General features: G+C 46.4%; 2 protein-coding genes across 4 annotated transcripts in view; both read right to left on the bottom strand.

The window, feature by feature from the left end:
- SLC4A4 (solute carrier family 4 member 4) overlaps positions 1-6,232 on the bottom strand; it is a 140,544-nt gene extending 134,312 nt beyond the window's left edge. For 2 of the 3 annotated variants that reach the window (XM_032685536.1, XM_032685532.1), the window contains exon 1: positions 6,099-6,232. The gene's annotated coding sequence lies outside the window, so the exon portion shown is untranslated. Of the gene's footprint in view, positions 1-2,939; positions 3,043-6,098 lie in introns of those variants that run through there. The other variant, XM_032685533.1, reaches the window with a different exon arrangement.
- A 3,602-nt stretch (positions 6,233-9,834) lies between these two features.
- On the bottom strand, positions 9,835-16,865 carry DCK (deoxycytidine kinase). Its single transcript, XM_032685626.1, has 7 exons — positions 16,750-16,865; positions 15,896-16,014; positions 15,113-15,306; positions 14,271-14,418; positions 13,199-13,314; positions 12,788-12,887; positions 9,835-11,144 (listed from the first exon to the last, which is right to left on the bottom strand). The coding sequence occupies exons 1-7, from the start codon at positions 16,817-16,819 to the stop codon at positions 11,118-11,120; spliced, it is 774 nt and encodes a 257-aa protein (XP_032541517.1). The 5' UTR covers positions 16,820-16,865; the 3' UTR covers positions 9,835-11,117.
- Positions 16,866-19,270: the final 2,405 nt, after the last annotated feature.

Here is a 19,270-nt window from a genome sequence, read left to right on the forward strand (position 1 = left end):
TAGGTGGAGTCAGAGGGAGAAATGAAATGAAGCATGTTAACACAGGTTGCATTTTTCTTCTAAGGCAGATAAGGAGAGTGCTAGAGGGCTCTCAGCAATGAAGGAATACAGTTGGCTCCGAAAAGTTGTGAAATCTTTGCCTATTTCCAACCAGTGCCTCCGTGATGGGAAAGGATGAGCAACCGTTCCTGGACTGGGAGGAAAACATAATCAGCTTTCCCAAACCATTAGGGAAAATAAACTCAACAGTAAGTCATATAAAAGCATGAGCTGCCCAACAAACCTCAAACAACACAGTAAACTTGGTGAGAATCTCATGGAAGAAGGAAGCTCATTTTGCTCCTTTCCAGCTGGTACACAAACACCTCGTGGAGTTACTGGGGAGTTACCCACGGCACGATGACACCATTTTATCCAGAAATACAAGGAAGAAAAATCTTCTGTGGGGAAGGGCTCACTAAGTCCCTTGGTAGAGTCCACACTGGCGACCATCACATATTTACACAGAACCTCTTCAATCCCACGAGGCCAAATTCCATGAACATGTCAAGCAAAGCCACCAAGTCATGGAATATAAGGAAAATGCTGACAGAGGGGTAATTAGACTAGATGTACAAAAGAAATTGTTTCCTGTGAGAGTGCTGAGGCCCTGGCACAGAGAAGGTGTGGCTGCCCCATCCCTGGAAGCGTCCAAGGCCGGGTTGGATGGGGCTTGGAGCAACTGGGATAGTGGAAGGTGTCCCTGCCCATGGCAGGGGGTTGGAAATCAATGAGCTTTAAGGTCCCTTCCAACCCAAACCAATCTGTGATTCCATGATTCAGGAGGATGGAGTTGCAGAAAAGGTTAGAAAAGCTGCAGGTTTTGTAACAAAAAAGAGAAGGAAATTTTTAATTTCTTAACAGATATGAGCCTGTGTAAGTAATAAATTCTGTGCTACAAGTGTGTGAAAAACTTGTTCACTGGAGCCAATCTGTGATCAGCCCCAACCACTACTAGAGACTGTTCCCATGGGGCCTGTTCTACCAAAGGAGATCCACAGCTCAGCAAAGCTAGTTCTACATTCTTAAATAACCTGTCAGTGACACTCTACTGCCTCTGAACTTCTTTCAGCCACTCGAAAGACATGTACCACAGAGCATTCAGCTTTAAACAAACAAATAGATGGACACTGATACCCAATTTAATCAGAGTATTGCTGCAAATCACTGCAGATGAGGTTGTGCAACAACAGGATGCCAGGGGCAAGGAGTGCACTGCTGTGGTAAGCAATTGGTAACAGCAGTTAGGACAAGTGAAATCAGCAGTGGGGCTGGGGTGGGGATTTTCACCAACCTCTACAAAGACTCACCGCTCCACATCAATTGTAATCAAATGCATTAATTACAAGGAAGTCACTAATTACAAGGAGGTCATAACGCCCTTTTCCTTTTCTTAGGTAACATCTAAACATGCCCAGTTCCTTTCTGACAGAAGATAAGCGAAGAGCTCCAGGGTGAAATGGATCTCTCAGTACTACAGCAATGCATATTTCACAAACAGAGGCCACTTTCCTCCACATTATTTATATTTGCAGCATATTTTTCATCTTAGTATCTCAACAATACTGTTTTTACGAGTCAGCCCAGTTCCAACCCTCATGATGTTCCTTCTGCTGGAGCAGAACCCTCTTGGCACAGGGGGAAAAATCAGCTTTCTCACAGAACAGAAATTTAGACACATGCTTTCTCTGAGAAGCTGAGTTGTACCTTAAACATTTCCTTTCTCCATCTCCCATCAGTGACTTGTAAAAACCGAGTACTCTTGTTCTCTAACCAAGCGGAATTCAGACACCAAGGAGAGAAAATGAAGAGAAAAACCACACAACCTGTACTCAAAAGCACAAGTATTTCAAATTTATGAGTGTCAGAACAAATCACCACTCTAACCCCTTTCATTAAACATTGACAGAGAGCTCCTCTGCATATCTCAATCTTGAGCAAACAAACCCAAGTTTGCAGTCAGGTGTGTTTAGCTGGATTAGAGATCACTTTCCCTCTCACCCCACCAAATTTAAGACATGAAATGAAGATAGGAGAGGCTCAAGAACACCACCAGGTTTGGGACCAAAAATTGCTCTTTCCCAGGTCCTTTCTGAGCATGTTTTCCTAACTGGGAGATGCTATTAAGAAAACAAACAAAAAACCCCACAGGCTCACAGGCTAATTTGGTGGGTTTCTCTTTGATAACATGCTAGGTGCCAGGGAAAAAAGTAAAAAACCAACAAACCCTCATTCTCTCACAACATGTGCTTAGCTAAGTCCCAGTTCAAATAAACAGCTGTGCCCAGAACTTTACTCCCAGGACAAGCCTGTGCTGGGAGCTCACTGTCAGGACACCTCTACCTTCCTTGATGCCAGCAAAGGGCTCGCAGGGTGAGCACAGCCTTTCCTGGTGAACACTAACTCTTGCTGAAAGAAATTATTCCAGCTTTCACAGGCGAAACCTGCACTGACAGAAAGATCTTTTTAACCCAAGTAACTGTGCCAGCAGAAGACAAAGCAGCCTGTCAGGTTTGTAATGGCCTTATTTAGTTATTAACATGTTTATTTGGCGGAGAAAAAGTATCAGTAGATCCCCTTCAAAGCAGTCCTTATTCACTGGTGTAAAGGCCAGACTCTACGACCATCCCTGGAGCATCCAGCCCCTTGGAAACCGCTTCTTCTACCTGCATGACCCTCGAGTGGCAGCAGTGCCCTGGGTCTAGATATGGAACTGATAAGGCAGAGCGTGTCCCACTTCATTGGCACGGTAGGCTCGCAGCAAGACTGCTCAGCCCCTTCTTCCACCATCTACAAGGAGCAGAACACCAAACAGCTCCCTTGGGAATTGGCCCAGGACACACAGACCTTATAGAGAGAGAGAGAAAAGCAAGGATCTTAAACTTCCTCGAGGGACTTACCCTTGCCTTTGTTCTCCCACTGCTGCTCCCTCACTAGTCCAGCACGCAGGAGCCAGCACAGAGGTTTTGCCATGTCACTGGCAAGGCAGGAGCTCAGCACCCACCTGCTCTCTGAGTGCTTTGGCAACCACTCAAGGTAACAGGTTAGAGGCATAGAACATTCCTAAACCCCATCTCTGTCCCTCTTCCCTTCCATCAGGTATGGGAGCTAAACTCCATATACTGCAATAGCTCTTCAGGCATGCCTTTAGCTGACAGTTCCCACTTCCTGGTACAACCGTCAGCTACAGAAAAGCAGGTAAATTTTTATCCTTCTTTGGCAACAACAAAAACCCCTCCCTACTGAGCAGACCTTTCAGCGTTTTACTTCCAAACCTGGAAGTAAAATTCCATCAATCAATTTCTTTCTAAGGTCTGTAAACCTACTGCATCTAGTCCCTGCTCACCTCATTCCCTCAGTGAGTTACGTGATGTGTTCTGCTTTGTTCAAGTTGTTGCCCTTTCCCACCCCTCACTCAGTCATTTCAATAAGGAACATACTGTAATTCAAAGCAATAGCTCCAGCTAAGCTAACTCCAAGCTGGAGGCTGCAGATTCCTGAGGCCAGGGGCCAAAGGATTTGCAAAAGCTAACAGCAAAAGCTAACTCCAAGCTGGAGGCTGCAGATTCCTGAGGCCAGGGGCCAAAGGATTTGCAAAAGCTAACAGCAAAAGCTCTCAGGAGGCTGACATTGGTTCCATAAAAGCATATCACATCTGTGAAAGTGCCCTGAAGCAGCACTAAGGACTGCTTAGCCCACAAGTTCCAAATTTGCCAGTCAACATGGGTGTCTCAGAACAGCTGAGAACCTTCCTTTTGACCACTGAAGGACCAAAAAAAAAACCATCCTGTGGATGGGATTCTCCTCTCTCGTGGTTGTGCAGATCAGAAGCGCTGATGAAATGCTGCTGTTTGACACCAATGCCCCCAGCACACGGTGCTGCTGAGGCAGGTTGTGTCCCTGCGGGAGCACGGCCCCACTAGCCCCAGCCGCTGTGTGCAAGCCACTCCAGCCTTATTTCCCAAGACTCCCGGTGGATTGTGCATGCCACAGAGATCCTGATGGACTCCATTTAGCAACAGCCTGCTTCAAAGCTAGCCTACAAATACCTCAGTCTCCCCACGGATTACAGCAGCGCTGTTTCCTGTAAGGATTCAAAGCTTCTCCATCTCTATGATCTCTGTTTCTTGGTTTGATTTCTACAGAGCTATTTTGGAAATGAAGCTTCGATCATGAACACGAGCCAAAGATTCAGTCCAAGGCATCTCATTCTCTCTCATATCCTGCCAGATGAATAAAACTGTAAGAGTCATATCAGTAAGAAGAGAGTCAGCTCTACCATATGAGCATCTCCCTGTCCAACATCTGCCTCATAACAAAATCTGTTTCCCTCAACATCCATCTCAACCCCCTTCCCTTTAAAAAACAGCCACTAAGAACTTCCCTTTAGCTCCTTCCATCCTCCCCAGCCACCTCCACAGCAATTAAAAGGTTAAAAATCCGGAACAAACCTCGAGGCACACCTTGCTATCAGCAATACAGGTGCTAGGGATGAGTCATGCTCGGAGCAGCAACCTGTCCAAGACCTCACACTGTCAGCAGCAGTCACCCCTGGAACCAAGGACTCCCAAATACTAACAGTGTGGGGATTATTTCAGATTAAAGCTATTTTTACAAACAGCCCACAGTCCTCAAAAAAAAAACCCAACCAAACAAACAAACACGACAATAACAAGAACTTAGACCAAACTACATCCATTGGTAACAGTCATTTTTTAACCAGTGCTGTGATCTGCCAACTGGTAACAGAGATGAGAGAGCACTGAAAGGTCTGGGGGGTTGCACTGTCCAAAACCAAACAAAAATCACCAAACATAACATCCTGAAACCAAGAAGCAGAAGTGAAAATCAGTACTTACATTAAGAGGCTGAGAATTCTGGTGTCTACATCGAATTCCAAGACTTTAAGTACTTCCTAGTGAAAGTAAAGATCATTCAAGGGATATCTTATTCCAGCCAGCAGGAAATGTCATAGGACAGATCTAATCCCCTACAGAAATGTCTTCCAAGACCTAAAACAACTACAGCTATCTGAGGCAAGGATCAGGATGGGAACAGCTAGTACTTTAGCCTAAATAATCAAGGCTTGGAGCTGAGGAGGTGAAGTGACAGCACAGTGCAGGTGTTCCCATCCAACGTATGTGCCAGTGGAGGGAAATGGAATGCAAAGGTTCAGCCCATGGGAAGTGGCACAACAGAGGAGGAGGGAGAACTGGGTTATATTCCAGCACTAGAGACAAGCGGAGTAGAACAGACAAACAAAAAACCCTCACAGGCAGCACAACAAAAGCAGAGACACAGAAAATTCCTGACCAAAGTGGCTAAAAGGAGGGTCCCGCGGAAGGGCTTTGAAAGATCCAGACACCTTCGGTGTGTGTTCCACAACAAGCAAACACAATTGTTACACTTTCAGCAAAGCTTCCTGACCTCCTGCCGATACGATTCCAGCTGGACTGTACCAGCGATCCCAAAAGCAATGCTAACAGCAGTATTTGAAGCCAACAAAGTGCAACCAGACACTGGAGGTGTCCTCATCTGAGAGCAACGGGCAAGTGCAGACCGTCAATAAAACATAAAAGCAAGATGCATTATCACTTTGAGTGTATCATGGGTGAGCAACCTTCAGAGGAAAGGGAACTTTTAGATGGGAAGAGCTAGTGACTCAGCTCCGGCACGGACAAATTCCATCGGCCCCACCGCAGGCAGAGGCTAACTGCAAGTCATGAACAGATCTCATCAAAAGCCATTGCTTACACGAGTTTAAGAACAGCAAATGTGTATCACACAAGTTTAAGTGGTGATACAGCCATGAGGTTTGGCAAGCACAGTAAGAATTAATCTCTAGAGTGTACCACGCCATAGCATCTCAGCACTTACAGACACAGCAGCACAAGGCACGCTGACAATGGAGAGTACCTGAGGAAAGGAGAGCTCTCAGCCTCAAGGAACCTCAGTTCACTCTCCAAGACCTAAAACTGCTCAGTTCCACAAAACAGCTATATTCCCATGTCCCAACAGACAGAAACTTTGGCAAGGACCAGCGCACCTGGAACACCTACCCGACTGTGCTGGACCATTGCAGGAAAGCCTGAGGAAAGCAGCAGCGTTGCAGCTCAGGGACGATACCTAAGGAGTCAGGTCCTGCTTTCTGTGAGCGCGGGCGTTCTCCTCACGGGGCGCAGCTCGGACAGGACACAGGTGACTGACCAACAAGCCAGTCAATGACCTGAGGCCGCTGTGCTGGGCTGAGGGGTCGGGGTAAAGGCCACGAGCCACAGCGAGGACAACGCCACACGTGCCACAGGTGCAGGGGAGGCTCAGCAGGGAGCAAGAGCCATCGTTTTAACAAATCAGAGGAGGTAAATCTGGGGGGGAATTATGACAAAAAGGGCACATTGTCAGCGCACATCCATGGACAGAGCTGAAAACGGGACGAGTTAGGAAGAGCCACAGCAACCAGGTGGGCTAACTCAGCAGAACTGCTTGGAAAAGAGGACTAGAACATCTAAGACACCCAAGTACAACAGGGCAGAAGCCACATCCTCAAGGAGGCTGCATCCAAGTTAAACGCTGGCTTTAACGCGTCTGTTATGAGTTGTACAAGATCGTGGTTTTAGCAGTTACTAAAAGACAAGTCACGACAGCTCAGAAGGAAATCAGAGAGAGAAGCACAAAATGCAGGACAGGAGAAAGCACAGCACGTCCTGTGAAAGAGCTGCAGTGGCATCATCTTTGTAAATAACCCTCAGGAACCTACTGCCTTTTTCCGAGCCAGTCAATACTATGAGCCAACCAACATCCGTGGTACAAGCTGCACAACCTTGACATCCTGGAGATACGTATATGGAATGTCCAGCCTGCCCAGGACTTTGGGAAGAGCAGTCAGCAGAAATCCAATGAACAGGTAATATAGCCTGCACTCTCATTTACCACGCACCACGTTCTTATTTACACTGCTCTCGTGTTCCCTATACCATGGAGCAAAACTTGGACCCAAGAACAAAAGTCACCTGCCCACCACAGCCTCCAGTTTGGGCTCTGAGCATTACGTTATACCAACCTAAGGGAAAATAAAGCCCTTCACTGCTTACTCCCGGTGTGGAATCCACACTCCTCGTCACTAGTGCATTTGAACCAGCGTCCCCAGGTCAGGTTCATTTGGCACAAGCAGTACCGTGCAGGGCCTCATGCAGCAGAACTGCTCAGTGCTTTCCTTCCCAGCACTGCTCAGGGCTGTGTCTGGGCCGGGTAGCTCGGAGCTAAAGGCTGCCACGGGCTCAGACACCCCGGGATTAGTGTTATCCACGCGCTAACATTCACTCACAGCACACAAACAGCTGGTGGCCGCACGGAAGACCTTCTGCTGACCAAACCCCTCCCATTAGCTCAGCCTTTTCTAGTCATTCACTTAATCCAGTGGGGTTTGCTTTATTCCCCTCCCTCCCCACAGCAAGATTTATCTCGTTCAGTAGAGTATTTATTCATCAGTTTCATGTTTTTGCTCTGGCCCAGAGAGGAAGTGACCTCTTCCTTCTTTACCTTTTCCACAGCCATTCACTGTTAAAGCCCTAATGCTCCTCTTGCAGCCAGCCCAGAGAGAGAGAGACCCAGGGACACGATGACCTCCTGTGGCAGATTCCAGCACGGATTTCTCCCCGTTGCCTCTACAGCTACAGGGACTGCAGCACAGCCTTTGCCATCAGTCTTTATTTCAAGATCCAACTACTCCTATGTTTCCTCTCCTCACAAACGGTGTTTTCAGTGGCTGTACTTTTCAGCAAACTCACTTCAATACCGCCAACGTTGCACTGATGGCTTTTAATATCTTTTGAACAAATAAATAAGTTCCGTTGGCCATGAATCTGGGCCAGGGGCATCCAAACATCCCAGAGAAAAAAAAAACCTAAAACCAGGGCTGCCTTCCCCCTCAATTATTTAACAGAGCACTTCAGACCTACAAAAGAGCACATCAATATTAACTAGTACATCCTCCCGGCCTCCTGAAGGCATGGGGAGGTATCAATATTTTAAAGATGAAAAGACCGAGGCAAAGAGTGATTTATTTACTCGTGGTCACGCAGAGAGTCTACACTGGAGCTGGGAAAAGTCACCTGGGAGTCCCTATACCTGGCTGTGCCGAAACCCCTTGGCACAGGCACTTGCACACTGGTTTTTGATAAGATATTCTTAATTACTGCACATACATACAGACTTCCCTGGTCTATGTTTAACAGTTTATGGTGAGTTTCTCCTGGGTCATTTTACTTCACAAAGAGACTCCTCAGTATCTAATTACTGGAGAAAGAACAGGATCCTCTCAATACTAATCACATTTTATATACAATCCCGTTACTATGAAGTCTGCTTAAGTAAACAGAAAACAGTACAAATAAGTAACTGACACAAAACTATAGAAAATTAAGTTCTACCTATGAAATTGGTTGCTGTTCTAAGAAGCGTTTCTATGAAAAGAACTTAAAATGCGCTATACAGAAAACAACCACAAGGACTGAGAATAAAACAAGGCAACACAAAGACCACTGCTCACCCGGGTACTTGCATCACAATTAAAACAGTACTAATCAGTCATTTAATCTCCATCCTAACCGGAAGAAACCCACATCCCGATTTTCTTTCCCCATCACGACGACACTTGATTAAAACAAGCAAGCATTCCTAGGCAATTCCATCCGAGTATCTCTCACCCAAGGGAAGAGAAAGGGACACAAGACCCAAAGGCTGAAAAACCATCCTCACCCAAACAGCAGACACCAGTGCAGAAAATTTCCCCATCTCTAATAGGCAAAACCCAACAGAACAATCCTGGTTTGTGGTAGCCTGGGAATAGATTTAAGCCAAGGAAATACTGACAGATTCAGAAGGCTGAGGTACTGTTGGAGCTGAGGTTTAAGCCGAGTCTCAGGCCATCCCTGGTGCTGTGTGTCCTACATACAGCTTCGTGTGCTCCAGCCCAGCCACTTCCAGAGCCCCCAGAAGCTCGGGGGCCGGTGGGGGGGTGTGTTTGGGGTTTGGTGTTGTTTTTTTCTGCACGCCAATTAAAAACATTCTAATAATTGGTCATGACTTCGCTCCTTCCAACCCAAACTTGGCAGGCAGAGATTTTCTGGAACAGGCTGCAGATAACCTGCCACAGAATTTCTGTGTGCTCTCTGTGATGGGTTTCAAAAGAAGCCTTTATTAGAACTCAGACATGTTTACTTTCTTGCAACGAGCACTGTCATTCCAATTCCTGTAATTAAATCCACAATTTTGACAGCTGAAACTTTAGGAATAATTGCACTGTTAGTCAAAATAAGTTGTTACTGTTCAGACTCTTGCCAAGAATGTTTTAAAAGCTCCTACTATGTGTTTCAAGTAAATCTGAACTGAATCTTCATCTATTCCACTTCACTTCCTTTCTGGAGCAAAGATCTTAAAATCTTTCCTTTCACTGGGCAACCATCAAGCCTCACACAAGATTTTCTGCCAGACTCCTTCTACTTTCCACTACAACATGAATGTTATACAACACACTTGTACTGAGCACTGTTACACATATGATGCAGTTTATGCAATCCTGTGTCTCTATCCCATAAGTTCATTTCCCACACATGAAAAAAAAATAAAATTGAAGCCAGTCAGTTTCTCAGAAACCTTAGATAACTTTTTACACCAAATTCACCAAGAATCCACAACCTTCAGGTCATCCATTGTACCAGTTATTACGTACCAGCAATCCACAATATTACTTCTTTCATGAGACAAGAGACCCAACAGTATTAGGCACTGAGAAAGTCTTTCCAACCACTTTTATTTTTCAGCCAATGGTTAGAGAATGCCAGCACAATTGCAGCCACAAAGGAAGAAATCTCATCTCCAACGAGCAGGTAACAGCAGCACCAAGGTAGACAATAAAATGCTTTGCAATACAATTTTTGCCTTCAAAAGCCAACTGTGCACTCAGAAACTTTTAAAGCAGAACAAAGCAGCTCATAAAAACCCAGCTCTTGAGATGTGCACCCTGACAAGTCTGTGTTTTCTGCACCTGCAACAAGAGGCTCAGTCAATACAAGAAGGAGCAGCAGCCGCTCCACACAGGTGTCCCCTTCTGACTCGAAGCAGTTGAGACAGGACAGCCTACTTCAAATAGTGCAGGATCTGGTATAAGCACCCAGAAGGCCCAGGGAACACGTGGAGCAGCTGGAACAAAGGCAGGAAGCCACCTCTGACATCCCAAATGCGATCATGGGATGGTTTCTAAATGCATCATTTACAGATGGAGGCCATTTGGAAAATGTTCTTCTTCCTATTACGGTACCCAGCAAGCAAACATATTCCTCTCCAGGAGAAGAGGACTTACCAACAGCAAAAACAGCTCTGTTTTAATAAAAGCTTTAAAAAAAGGGTAAAAAAAACCCAAAAACCAAACATGCTAGAGAATGGAAAGCTTCTGAATATCCTAGTTGGCAGTGCATATTGAAAACAAATATAAAATCTCATTTGACAGCTACAGAATGTCAGCCTTATTTGCATTTAATTCATGTATTCTGTGAAGAACTTCATCTACCAAAATCATCAGATGACATTTTTTGGTACCTTAAAATATAAAACTCCAGGTTACATTGCAATTCCCTTAGCAGCAAAAATGGTTTTCATTTTTTCCTTCCTCAGAACGAGACATCCATTACTAATCAATACTGCTAAAAAACATCGAAGAGACCTAAAAAACCACTACCTTCTCAAAAATTAAATAGCAACTGGATAAAAAATTAATTTAAAAAAATCTATAAAATACTCCAGAACTCAACAGTCTGATCAAAAACTGGTGCAATATTTGGGAACGCTCAGAATCCTTGTCTCTTCAGAATCTGTGTGTGTTACTTAACACAATACTGAACAGACATAGTGATTTATTTAGTAATTTCCCTATTCACAAAGTTTATTTGTTCCTCACAGTCAAATCACCAGGATTGAGTCCTGCCTCTCCAGAGGCCCTCTATAAAAGCAGAAGCTGCACTTGAGACTTTGATCGCACAGATGTCTGGAATGGTTTGGCTCTGTCTGCACTCCAAAGAGGATTACAATGTGCTCAAAAATTCTTTGACCTGCAAAAAGAAACAAATATTGTCAATCACACTAAGTGTGTATCAACAGAAATAGACAGCAACTCTGTTTACCTCTCTCCACTGCTTTATGCTTTACCACAACCTAAAGAAACAGGGAAAAAGGATCTTGGGCTTGGCCATGCCATTACCTGTCCATCAAGAACATTCCCAGACACAGTACCTGTAATTTAGCAGGTGCAGGGAGAGACACACTGCAATGATGCTCACTCCTCCCACGGTCCTGAACTGCAGCCCACAGTGACAAAGGAGTTACTTTAAAAGCAGGTGTAGCCCAAACACGAGGAGGATAATGACCACCTCAAAAGAGCTGTCATCTGGAAACCACCGAGTTACGCCCACTGCCAGGACACCGTTGGGATTTAATGCCAGGGAACAACTCAGGGCACCTAATCAGGATGTTCCCTGGAATGAGGCTGGCAAAGAAATAATAAAGCAATATCTTCTGAAACCACAGTGCTTGGGAAAAAAACAATACTGCAGATCAACACCAGGCTCACAGCTGCTGCCTTTAAGTGTCAGGAGCATCCTAGCAACTAGGCTGTGTGATACAGCCTGAACTGGAGGCATTCTCCTTTCTGCCCACTCCAGCCAGGCTTCTCCATGGAAAAGAATAGACCAGTTACTAGAGAACCAGTGTTACTCTTTCAGCAGAGGCTCTCCTACACAGAGCCCATCTGTAAACGTTTTGTCCAAATTCCTGATGAGAAATGGAAACAGATCTTGGACCACACTCTCCAACTGTGACCCTTCCTTTCCCAGGTCAGGGCTCATGGACGTGGGATAAAAAAAAGAGGTCAAATCCCTTCCTGTAGAGAAGGGAACACATAACTGTGCCAAGACTGCAATTTAAAAGGAATCACTAGAAAGCCACCCTCCACTTTAGAGAGTGGCCCCAGCAATCCCACTTGGAGAACCTTGTCTGCAGTAACACACCAGGCAGAGTTTCAGGATGAGGTAAGGAAGCACACAGGCTCTGTGTGCCTGTGGGACATCAGCACACACTAAAGCCCAAAGCACAGCTCATCAAGTGCAGCGGTTCTGGAGCTCCACTTCGGAAACGCCAGAAAAAGGGCCCACACAGGGCTTAGGCTATTCCCAGATAACCTGCCAGCTACACCAGAATAAACTCCTCCAAAATCCGTATTTAGTCTCCCGAGCCTCATCTCATCCTGTGCAGTGGGAAGCAGGTGCCCCCCACAGCTGCCATGTCCTGTCATTCCATTGATTAACAAGCCCGACCAGGAAGACTGGTTTTAATCAGGTGAACAGTTCCACTTTGGGGTGGATCAACAGAGATCAAAGGACCAAGCTGCTTTGCTTGTGAGGTAACAGTTTATTTCCACAGAGCAGAAGAAGGCGTGTGTCCCACTGCTGAGGTCTGTAAGTCATTGCAACTGCTCAGATGAAAGGCAAGTTGTCCTTGCTGGAATCCCAAAGGGATTCAAATACCAAACACCTGCGCAGTTCAATGCTGAAGGTTTGGCCTGGATTTAAAATAAGCTTTGCAGCAGGCCACAAGACTGTTCCTTACCTGCATGTAACTCCATGACTCTAATATTTTAGAAGGATGTTTGGACAGTGAAGTGTAATTACAGTAACCTAAACCATTTGTGAAATTTTACCTTTTCGATCATGTGGTCATATCTGTCCTTTTTGCCTTTGAAATCTTCATTAACATCTAGCGTCAAAATTGGAATTTCCTGCAGATAGTCAAAATCTGTTCTGTATTGGGAGAGGAACAAAGCAAATATTAGTAGCTGAACATAGAGCAGACAGCATCCAAGTCCCTGCCAGCATTTCCATTGTTGAGAAACGCACGAAAAGAACTGCATCTCTAAATTACAGCCAGGAGTTCTGAATTTACAGCGTGGCCCCTGGGATACATTAGCACCGACAGAAATATTATAGAAATGTTCCTGGAGTTTAGCTTTACAAACCATAAGAAAAGCTGGAGTTTCACTGGTGGAAAAAGCGTTATGGAACACCCTTACAAAGATTTATCCATCCTTAAGGAACCATTCAACAAACCCTACCGCAGTGTCCTGTGCTGGAGCCAACTTTCGTGTTTGTAGTGAAGCTTCTCCAGATACTCAATGGGGATTTCTTGTTCCTCGTCTCTTCCTCGCACAAAAATCCTATTCAAGCATTTCTAAGGGCAAAAGATAATAAAAATAAATAAACTGGTGCACTGCCTGCCAAGAGCACAGAAATATCCATTTGACATTACAGACAGGCATTTCCAAATCTCACCGTGTATTTCTGGCTCTTAGGAACTGTTTTCCAATGCAGTAAATCATTTGTTCCCATCCTGAGCACATCCAAAGCATCAACAACAAGCCAAAACTGTTTAAGTGTTGTACTTTGTAATTTAAATACATGTTCTTTTCTTAAATAGAAAAACAAAAAAACCCTCAGAGTTACTCCAGTGTGCTACACTGTGGAGTGTTTACAACCATAACAAAGCTGAAAGCATGGAAACTGGAAGCAAGGGAATATGGACGTGATCTGTAGGTTAATTAGAGCTCTTCTAAACTCACATTTTCTCCTGTTCGTGCAGGTTTCATACTCGAGAGAGATATTCATGATGCCGTTCTCTCCTTTTAAACACACACCAGGTGCCCAAAGATCAAAGCATAGTCATAAGGCCTCACACACAGGAGGTGCTTTCACCTGGCTTAGCTCCACTGCCCCAGGTGCAGGGGCTTCATAGCCCACCCCCCAAGCCAGCTGTGACTGGTTAATTACTAAAAGAGCCTAAATTGTTCTTTTCCCTGTACAGCTATACTCCCTGCAAAATAGCTATTCCTAGAGCTATTTTGTCCTTTCCTGGGGTTGCTTGGTTTGTTCCAGTGGTGTTTTCTGGTTTGCTGTTGTCACGTGTTCTTTTTTGTAATTGGAGGATCTTTCTCATCACAGTCGATTTTAAAATACACAGGCTGCGCTGGAAAGAACTTTTTTTTTTGAAGTATCTCCAGACTTAGTCACAGCTCAAGTATTACAGTGTTCAGGGCAATACTGCAGCCTGAGCTGGACTCTACCCTTGAGGGGCAAGGCACAGAACACGGACTCTCGTTCTCTGTGCAGTCACACACTTGTATCCCTCACCTCAGGAGTGGCTCTGAGATAAATGATCCCATCCAGCGCCAGCCTTGAACCAAACTGCTCATTCATCCAGTTGTGCCAGTCTTGGTAAATAGTCCACTCAGTCTCGTTCATGCAATCAGACTCGTATAAATTAGCTGCAAAGATGTACCTGGGAACACAAAACAGCGATGGAAACACAAAGTGGCTTGGACACAGGAATCCTTGGCTTGCCTGAAGCAACTAGAGAAGAAGCTGAGTAGTAAATCTGTAGCATCTCTGATGTACACTTGGAGTGGAATTAAACAGCTGGTATCCTCCTCCTGTAACTGTGTCCACACAGACCAGGAACATTTACAGCTCAGGTGCCCAGGAATAACCCACGAAACAACTGGTTTGTACACTGTTTATTGTCAGTATCTTAGAGCAAAGGGAACTCCTAAGAACTACGGGACGGGATTCAGTTACCAAATCCCACTTTCTGAACCCAGAAATGCAGTACAGGGCATTTAGTTGTGTATTTTTTATTGGCCATAAAATAAAAAATAAGGAAGAACTTTCCACGGAGGGCGGCAGAGCACTGGAACAGGCTGCCCAGGGAGGGTGTGCAGTCACTGTCCCTGGAGGTGTTTAAGGAAAGACTGGATGTGGCACTCAGTGCCATGGTCTAGCTGACAAGATGGTGCTGGGTCATAGGTTGGGCTTGATAACCTCAGACGTCTTTTCCAACCTAACTGATTCTGTGATTCTATCTCCCTCTCTGGAGACGTTCCAAACCCACCTAGGCCACATTTCCACCGCAACTGTCCTGTGATTTTACTCGGGAGAACTGCCATCTTCCCCCTGAGGACTCGGGCCCCACACACCTGTCGCTGTAGACAGACCGCTCGAAGAAGACCACAGGATTCTCCACGTCCTGGAGTTTGCCCTCGAGGGCGCTGAGCTGAGCCCGGATCCTGCTGAGGCAGGCGTAGGTCTGGAAGGTGAAAGCCCACCTCTCCGGCTTCTCGTACATCATCCGCAGCACGTTCCCACCGTTCTTCTGGGACGTGCTCAGCTCCTGGATTCAGAGGGGAAATAAGCAGAGAATGAGTTGCCTAACTCTGAGAGAAGGCAGCTGAGGAGAAGCCAGGAGCAACACATCCCCGTTAAGCTGACACTCATTTTACCAAAATACACTGTATTTTTGCCAAATCAAAAGGAAGCCCCTCAAAAGCCACTTGCACAGCAGGCTGTGGCCACCAGGCAGCAGCTGGATTGCCAGTGGAATTACGGGTAGCTGGGAGAAAAAACACCACCGTAAACCATTTAGCAGTGGTTCATTATTTCCTAGATATTTCAGAGGACACCTTCACACGCCAGGAACAACCCTCTGCACTCACCTGGATAGTTCAGAGTTGCTACAAGTAACTCTGCCTCACTTTTTCCCATCCCTCGCTTTGATACAGCAAAAAAGGCTTTTAGCGCTTTTAGAACTTGCATCCTGATGTTGATTAACATTTATTCCATAATACACCAAACAAACTAGAAAAGAGGAACTCAAACACTGTGAAAGGAATCGGCAGAAGTGTTGCTATCAGAAAAGCAGTCGATTGGACATACTGGACTTCTGAAATTAGAGGAACATTTGGGGTTTTTTTCTCTTTTACCTCACAATCATTTCCAGAGTTTTGCTGGACATTGCACCATCTAGCTATGGGCTCGGGAACCACTTCCCACTCCTCATTGGCTTGCTTCAGAATATTCACAAAGGTGGATTTCCCTGCAGCTGTAGGAAAAGCATTCAGGAAGATTTGTCAGTGAGAAACCACCCGCAGCGGTGTTATTTAACCACTGCACAACTCCGCTTTCCATCCCCGCAAATCAGTCGCCCGTGCCCGAGCACTTTGGACTCGAAGCAGAGCCCATCGTGCTCCACAGATCAACAATTAATGGAGCAACAGGGTTGTTCTCTATCTGCATCTACACGGGTTTGGAAAACGCTCTCTGGTGGGATTTTGGGGGTGTCCCGCGCAGGGCCAGGACTTGGTGATGCCCGTGGGACCCTTCCCGCTCGGGAGATTCTCTGACTCTGGGAGTTTTACGCCACGAGCAGGAAAAGTGCGGGAAAAAAAAAAAAAAGTCAACGCCAAACAGGTGAATGAGTTACGAACTGTAAATAAAATCGCAAATCGCGTCAGTTTCGTAGAATTCATACGGCGTCGTGGTGAAGTCTCCGACCTCATGCATTGGCTTGTTTGTGCCTCCTGACCTGACCAAAAGCGGGGTTTTTTTTGCGGGGAGACGGCCAGGAAAACCCTGTGGAAGCACCCCCGCCGCCCCGCCAGGGCGGGAAGAGCCCCGGCAGAAGGGAGAGAGGGGAGCGAGAGGCGAGCGTGGGGTCCGCAGAGCTGTGCCGCCCCCACCCATGTCCGAACCCCCCCGAGCGCCGCGAGAGCCACCTCTTCCCCTCCTTCTCCCCCCCCCCCCGGTCCCCGCGAAGGCGGTGACGGCCCCGACTCACCGATGTTGCCCTCCACGGCGACCTTCTTGACGCGGCGGTCGCGCCGCCCGCGCTTGGGCGGGGTGGCCATGGCGGCCCGAGGGGGGCGCGAGGGCACCTGAGGGGAGGGGAAAGGGAGGGGGCGTGAGCGCGAGACCCGCCTGAGGGGGCGCGAGGTGGGGGGGGTGGCGCGAGACCGGCCCGCGCCTGCCCGCGCGCGCGCGCCTTTAAATTTGGCGCGCGGCAGCGGCGGGCCCGCCGGGGCGGCCCGTGACGTCACGCGCGCGCGCCGCGGCCGACCCCGCCCGCCCGCCCGCCCCCGCCCATCCACCGAGCCAGGCAAGAGCAGCGGCACGCGGAGCGCATCGATGACTCCCGTCACGAGCTGCTCCCGTTCTCAGCGGCTCCCTTTCGTCCCGACACACGGGGCAAAACAAACAGGGAAGGCAGGGAAAGGAACCTGCTGCCCCGCCGCGCCACGGCCTGTGTAACAAATGCTCCAGGAATACCTTAGAAGTGGCTGGGTTTTTAAAAGGAGAGCACCGGCACTTGTTGCTGAAAACAACTAGGAAGACATTATTAAGTTTAAGAAAGAGTTCTTGAGTTTAGGGAGGAATTACTTTAGGAAGGGATTTTTTACTTCAGGAAGAAACCCTTCCCTGTGAGGGCAGTGAGGCCCTGGTACAGGTTGCCCAGAGAAGCTGTGGCTGCCCCATCCCTGGCAGCATCCAGGGCCAGGTTGGACAGGGCTTGGAGCAACCTGGGCTAGTGGAAGGTGTCCCTGCCCATGGCAGGGGATTGGAATGAGGTGATCTTGAAGGTCCCTTCCAACCCAAACCATTCTGGAATTCTAACATTCTACAAAAACCCTAAACCCCCCAAACAGCCACCAACAAACCCATGTTTCCCATAATACCATCCCACTACAGGACCCTTTTGATTCTTGGAGGATGGAGTTAAACAAGGAAAACCCCTCAGATCTACGGATTGGGTACAGGCAGTGGGGCAGCCTTGACCCAAGATCTGTCCTGAAAAACTGTGGCAAAATCCAGGTTTTTCACCACCATTTCCACAAAGCACACATGAGAGGGGACTTACCACGGGGCAGAGCCAGATGGGGATGGGAGGTGGGAAATCTGGAGCCTTGCAGCTGTTGGGGTCACGGGAGGCTCTGAGGAGAAAGAAGAGCTCCCCAAAATAAAAAGGCACCTGTGCTACTGGGCAGGGCCAAGGGCAGAGTCTGCACCACGAGTGACATCGGTGACCTGGTGACATCCTCGGGTGTGTCATGGGCAGATGTTCACAATATACAGAGGGGGAAAAAAATGAATCTATTTGAGAGTAGGAAGGAGATCCTTTAGAAACAAGTCCAAGAAGGAAATAAAGACAGTCATGGTCAAACATAGCTATTTATTTTCTCTTATAAACAGCCTTCGGTTTCTTATTGGAAAAAAAAAAAAAAACCAACCTAGGATTTAAATATTTTGTCCCATCACATACAACCATCTGTATACATTATTTACAACTCTCAAATAAACACGGTGCGGATTTTCAGACATTCAGCTTCTTTTTTTTTTTTTTTTTTTTTAAATCAAAAGCTGTTTTCCTTTAAAACTAAAGTCTCCATCAGTGACTACAAACTGAAGCGGTATTGGCACAGTTAGCTCACAGTAAGGGTTCTCTCCTTGCATTTTTTTTTTTTTACTTTACACTGTATTTTCTCCCATATATTTTAGGATTCTAAAAGGAGGAAAGGTTAGTGTCGCTTTCGGAATATACTATTTTTTTTTCTTTGCCTTCAGAAATGGCCTTTTATTGAAACCTCACTCATCTTTATTGCATCCTTCTCTCTCTTCCACTGCACATCGAGGTGATGTGCCTCCACACAACACAACCACAGCATTCCCAAGTAGTCAAACAGCCATGAAAATAAGTGTTCCCTCCGCGACACGGCTCGGAAAAATGTCCCAAGTTGCAAATGTACAAAAATAATGAGTATAGTTTAGTGGCTATAAAAAATTAATCTCCCCTAAAAATACATTACTCTATGAACAATTTAGGGAATTGGTTCTTCCAACAACAACAACAACAGAAAAAAAAAACCAAAACAAAACAAAAAAACCCCAAACTTATTTGGATATTTTCCTACAGGCTGCAAACTGAACCTGGCAAGGGGAAACTGTAAGAGAAGCAGGGAAATAAGAAGGTTTAACACTGAAAATCACCAATGTTAGTCTCATGTTAAAAGAAACGATATCCAGGGAAAGACAACAGGCATCCCATGAAACTGCCAGTGGTTTTAGGAGTGCAGGTTGGAAAAGAGACAACTGCTATCAGCAGTGAAGGAAACGAGATTCGGCGTAAAAGGGAATATTTTAGTGGGAAAAAAAAGCAAGGAATCTCTGTTTGTGCTGCAGCTTCTTAAATAATCCAACTAAAAGGGGGGTTATGTACAGTAACTGCACTCTGGCAGGTAGGCAGGGGGGAGCAAGGCAAAAACAACTATCCCAAAAGGAGGTGTTGGTAGTAAAACTGTGTCTGG

Source organism: Chiroxiphia lanceolata, chromosome 4 (genome assembly GCF_009829145.1).
Source record: "Chiroxiphia lanceolata isolate bChiLan1 chromosome 4, bChiLan1.pri, whole genome shotgun sequence".
In the NCBI taxonomy this organism is placed as follows: domain Eukaryota; kingdom Metazoa; phylum Chordata; class Aves; order Passeriformes; family Pipridae; genus Chiroxiphia; species Chiroxiphia lanceolata.